The sequence below is a fragment of the Stegastes partitus genome, unplaced genomic scaffold (genome assembly GCF_000690725.1).
Source record: "Stegastes partitus isolate 25-593 unplaced genomic scaffold, Stegastes_partitus-1.0.2 Scaffold6, whole genome shotgun sequence".
Taxonomy (NCBI): Eukaryota; Metazoa; Chordata; class Actinopteri; family Pomacentridae; genus Stegastes; species Stegastes partitus.
In genome coordinates this window covers 1,960,759-1,966,409 of record NW_007577737.1, presented here as the reverse complement: position 1 = coordinate 1,966,409, position 5,651 = coordinate 1,960,759, and the positions used below count along the sequence as shown (strand labels likewise).

General features: G+C 46.6%; 1 protein-coding gene across 1 annotated transcript in view; it reads left to right on the top strand.

The window, feature by feature from the left end:
* Positions 1-3,249: 3,249 nt before the first annotated feature.
* Positions 3,250-5,651, top strand: part of rpa3 (replication protein A3) — a 5,147-nt gene continuing 2,745 nt past the window's right edge. The window contains exons 1-2 of the mRNA XM_008281393.1: positions 3,250-3,442; positions 3,527-3,601. Coding sequence (XP_008279615.1) covers positions 3,344-3,442; positions 3,527-3,601 — 174 coding nt within the window. The 5' untranslated portion in view covers positions 3,250-3,343. The remainder of the gene's footprint in view (positions 3,443-3,526; positions 3,602-5,651) is intronic.

The window sequence follows — 5,651 nt, the reverse complement described above, 5'->3', positions numbered from 1 at the left end:
ACATCTCCACACCTGGATGAGCCCATGAGATGCAGGTAAGGGAACCACAGGATATGATGTGGCTGTTTCCGATGTCAAGGCGGAACTGGATTTACTGAGTCATAAAACAAAGTCACACGATGAGGAAATTGTGAAATCTGTGGTATTTCAGATTCGGTCACTTTGTGCTGAGTGATCATGAGACAGAGTGAACCGGCCTCTTCACCAACATGTTCTTCTGTGGTGCTTCTTTCCTTCACAGCTATTTTATAACCGTGAAGCTGAATAACATTCATGAAGTCCTTCACTGGCAGTATTCTGTTTTTGTGACCTGATAACCAGTTTGCATCTAGTTGCTTTTACTTTATCAAAAACACTGGCTCACAATGTTGGTATATTTTACCAACATTTTAAGATGTTGGTATATTTTACCTCATTACCACACAGTTTTGTTCAGCTTTGTATGAGAGACTACGGCCCATAGTGGTCAGCATGGGGAAGTGCATGCTTTACAGATGAAACTTCACCGCAGTGGGTGACAGAGTGAGCTTGTCAGCTTTATGCTGTCCAGTTTAGTGGTGTATGTGATGACAGGGCCGATGATACATGATGAGAAATAAAAGTTTAAACAGCTGTGATGAAAACTGACAACCTACTGACTGCATGAAGCCGATCCTCTGACAAACGTTTAGTTTCAGTTTAATTTTTATTGTGGTAGGCTGCAGCCCAGAGCTGCTTGTTGTTGTTGTTGTTGTTGTCATCCATTTGCGTGTCCACACAGGAGCATAGACAAACTGTAATACAGTACATGCTGGAGAACATCACGAATCACTCCATTTGACATTCTGTCATTTTGACAGTTCCCCATTTCTAGATTAAAACTGACAACATGTTGTATCCTCAGAAACACTTTAAGCTAAAACACACTAAACCAACCATCTAACCTACCGTGTTTAAAGGGTCACTCTGCTTTCTACCACCGTTTGATCCCTAGTGCAACAATAACTGTGAGCAGGTTGTTTTTATATACATATGGCAGTACAACAAACAGAACAGAGTGTTTGCTTCATGTTAGTATGAGCTGATGTGTCTCACCGATGATAACGAAGCCTCCATCTACTTCCTTGTCGGCTGCTGCCTTCTTCGAGTCCTTGCGGGATCCAAGGAAACTGAACATGATGATCCTGTGTCAACAGAAGAAACCAAAGGTCACTGCAAACATCACATGAGCTGCTAGCATTCACTTTATCACACTGAAGCGTCACTAAAACGAACAGATCAGTGACATTCAGTGTTCAGCTGTTAGATGACAGACATGTTTAGCCGCTGGAATGACTTCAGTTGGAGGTTTTTTCTCAAACCTGATCCAAGGACAAAAAGGGATCGTACGTCAAAAATTGACTGCTGTCTAATAATTAGACCTGTAACAGCCAGTTTATATCAGTATACTGCTGCTCTAATCTAGGTAACATACTGATAAAATGCAACCACACAGACTTTAATCAAAGTGGTGACAGGTGTGTTGCTGTGACTTGAATCCTAGAAGTGTCAGGAAAGAGCAACTGATCTTCTTTTGAAGTTCTTGAAGAGCAACTGGAGTTCCTTTTTAAGTTCTTGAAGACACTACACCTCTGATCTTCAGTTCTACCTGACTGGTGAGGATGTCTATAGTCACTCTAGCTCACATGGCTGATGCTCACTAACCGCCCAGGGCTCACACGCCTCCATGAATGAATGTTCACATGTTGTTCCCCTTAAAGAGCTCAGTGCTCTGCTCTTCACATCTTCCATGGGGTTGGTCCAATGGGTGATACCAGAGAGCTTCTGTCTGTAGCAACCTTCACCCTGTTTGTAGTAGGTGGTGGTCAGGCAGATGTCCAGCAGGGCGTCTGGCTGAGGGGGAAGTTGGTCCTATCGCTGAGTGAGCTTCAGGAGTTTGTGTCTCCACTGCCTCAGATGTGGGTATGCATGTACAAAGTGAAGTGACATCAAGTCAAACCATGGTAAGATGGTACTGAGGTGTTCTGCAGAGCTGAAAGAGTTAATGCTGCTAATCATGAGTCAGAATGGAGAGTCCAAACATGCACGGTGTCACCTCCGGGATACAACCAGCAGTATGATGGACAGTCTGTGGCTTCAGCAGTCCATGACCTTCATGTTGTCACAGCTTGTGGGCTCTGGACCTCATGGGCGGTTCTGTCACTGACTAACACTGGTATTCTAGGTAGCAGTTGGCTGTGTGGAGTCCTAGTGTGCATCGTCCTCTGTTGGCAGGTGGGACAGTGATACTCTGGTCTTTGCTCAGTGAAGCTACTGCCCTCCTCTCCTGGATGTGAGGTCAGCAGGCGTTAAAGCACCAGAGTGTTCTGCTGTAGCCTCCAACCTGACAGGTTCTGCTGCAAGAGTACCTGGCTGCAGACAGACTGTTGTTTCTAACGGCTGACATGAGGTCCACTGCTGCTGACTGACAAGGTTCTGCTGGACACGGATAGAAACTGGCCCGTTTCATCTGACCTCATCACCGATGGAAATAAATAAACAAAATAATGTCCTCTTGGTCGGAACATTTAAACCTCATCACAGAGTTCCTGTTTCGTTGTGTATATGACAGCCGGAGGTATTTAATCTGTTCTCTAATTGATGATTATATTTATGTTTTTATGGATGGATTTGATCGCCCCTTTGCTTTTAATGTAGCTAATTAATGACTGTGTTTATGTTCTGTGGACTGATTGTATCTGTCTTAACTACCTGGGCTATGAACGGTGCTGTCCAGATAACCCTGCCCTGGCTTTCCGCTGTGGCTGCAGATCCTCGTTAACATCAACACCCGCTCCGTCTCTACAGAGCACAACCGCCTCTCACTGTCTCGGCTCGGTAAGTTCTGGCTCGGTCCTGAAGTCAGTTCATCGTTCTCTACTACCGGTTAGTTTAACGACATTAGCTCCTCGGTGTTAGCTTCGCTCGGCTACCGAACACCGCGGAGGAGAACCTGGTAAATGTTTCGCTGTTCCGCTCTCCGCTATAACCGTGTTATTATGACGCTGCCGTCTCGGTGAGGTCCGTGTAGAAACTACACACGTCCCCCAGAGTTCCTCTCCCCGGTTCGTGTGGTCCACACGTAGCGGAACTGTTGGTTGGTGTTTCTGGGGAAGATAATATCCGACCACAGCGGATGTGTCGCGGCACAAGCAGGGAGCGTTTGATTTTTCTCCCTGTTAGCCGCTGTTAGCCGCGGTTTTTCAACGTAAACGTACAAACTCCGCCCACGCAGGCTACCCCGTGATAGAAATCGTGTAACCGAACGTTTCCCGCGCCGTGACACAGTGCTCCGAGCCCAGTAGCGCCAAACAGCAGCGGCAAGATGGCAGGAGTTCTGGACGTCCCCAAGCCCCGAATCAACACCTCCATGCTGTCGCAGCACATCAGCCGGCCCGTGTGCTTCGTGGGACGCGTAGAAAAGGTCCGTCCGGTTTACAGCTCGACCTCCGCCGTCAGCGACAAACAAACAGACAAACAAACAAACGTCTGCTTTCTGCTCTTCCAGGTTCAGCCGACAGGAAAAACGTTCACGGTGTCGGATGGAGAAGGAAAGAGTGCCACGGTGGAACTGAACGAACCCGTGAGTACCGAGACTCGGTCACACAGAGGTCCAGGAGGCCTGGGCTGGTCAGTCAGAAATGTTCTGGTCTCTCGAGTCGTTCTGTGCAAATATTAAAAGATTTAATGAAACATTCTCGTAGTTTAATTAACTGGACTGAAGAAGCAGAACCAGCAGTGGAGGTGAAGGTAAGCTCCTGTTTACATCCATACATTCTGGATCCTACATTTCCCAGAACACACCTGAAACGTGCTGGTCCATGTTACCTGTTGAGCTTGTTTCTGGAAACTTCTAGAAACTCAAGCAAGTCCAGTTAATTAACCTACGAGAACATCCCAGACCTGGAGGACTGAGAGCCTTCAGATGTTAAAGGAGAAACAGCGTCTCAGCTGTTGCATTAGATGTCAGTTAATGAATTAATTACCTGCGGTTTAGGAATCAATCGGGTTGAGAACAAAGTCTGAATTCTCTGTTTGCAGCTGAAGCTTAAATACTTTGTGGTTGAGTCCCACTCTGTGATGGTGTTCTGGTTGTCTCGGGGTTGTGGACTGAACAGGACATCTTGGACTGACATTTTAAAGGAGATAATCAGTGGCAACCCTACCCACGTTAAACCAGAACCAGCTGGTTTTCATTGGCTCTCTCAGCCCGTGTCACTGTGCTGCAGGCTGACCCACCAGATATTCCCTCATCTGGTGTGTCTCTGCTGGTGGTGGAAATCCCTGTCCAACACGTCGATCCAGACCCTGTGCAGACCCCAGTACAGGGCTCACATCACTGTCAGTGACTCCTCTGATAGGTGGACTCAGAGCATGCCAGCCACAGGACCACAACCAGAATCCTTTAATGTCTTTATACCAAAAAAAGTACAACGAAATTGGGTCCAATCCCCTTCAGTGCAAAGAACAACTATACATTAACAAACTGTGCAAGATAAAAAAAAAAAAAAACAGACGTTTGTGAAGCCTATAGATGCATATAAATAAATAAATAAGTGACAGTAGGTATGAAATGGATGTAGAAATGTGTGTATTTACAACAGCAGTGAGGAGCGGAGGCACCTGTGGTAGATTAAACCTGAGAACATGTGACACACTGCAAACAGAGAGAATACTTGAGTGGAGTCACAGGACCGGTGGTGGGAATGGACCATACCAGTGTTTGTGGGAGTTCAGAGCGGTTCTGGCTCTGGGTTTTAGTCTGTTGATTTTTGTCCTGATGCACCTGTAGCGCCTGGCTGAGGGCGACAGGTCACACATGGGGACCCAGGATGATGTGAGCTGCTCCTGAGGATGTTTCTTGCCCTGCTGAGGCAGCAGGAGGTGCAACAAAGCCATTAGATCTCTGCATTCTGCCCAGTAGCCAGCAGGGGGCAGCTCCCTGGGTGCAGAATGAAGGGTATAAAAGTGTATGAGCCCACCAGCCAACCGACCTCGTCCTTCATCTGTTAGTGCACTAAACATTTCTCTAATGAGCTGATGGTCTCAGTGGCTCATTTTAGGAGTTTAGAATACAGCCTGATGTTTTGTAAATTAAAAAAAACACAGAAGCTGTGGATGTTTGGGGGCGGGACTACCTTGTGATTGACAGGTGGCTACTGTAACGCCGTACGTTGTGTCCTCAGGCTCTCAGTCAAATCCACCACTCCCTCAGTAGATCTGCTTTCAGATGACCAAGAGGGTAACGGCCAAACTCTGGGGTTCAGAACAGCAGTCCTCACAGTACTGATGATGTCGTGGTACCAAAAGGACCATTCCAGACGCAAAGTCCAACAATCAGGGCTTTGTGAAGCTGATGTATTCTGATTTTTTTTCCCTGACTATCAACAACAGACGGTAACTAGAGATGTGATATTCGTATAGATGCTGTGTATGCCAGGTTAGAATAAACCAGGAGTTAGTGATGGGCAGATGAGGCCTCATTGGGTGTATGGCACATTTCCCAAACTGTGTCGACACTGTGTTGAAACTGTGTTGCTGTATCACTCAATGGCGACATCTGCTGGATTTAAAAAGTAATTGCAGGCAACTTCAATAAAGACTGGAAACAGACTGAACAAGGTTCATTCACA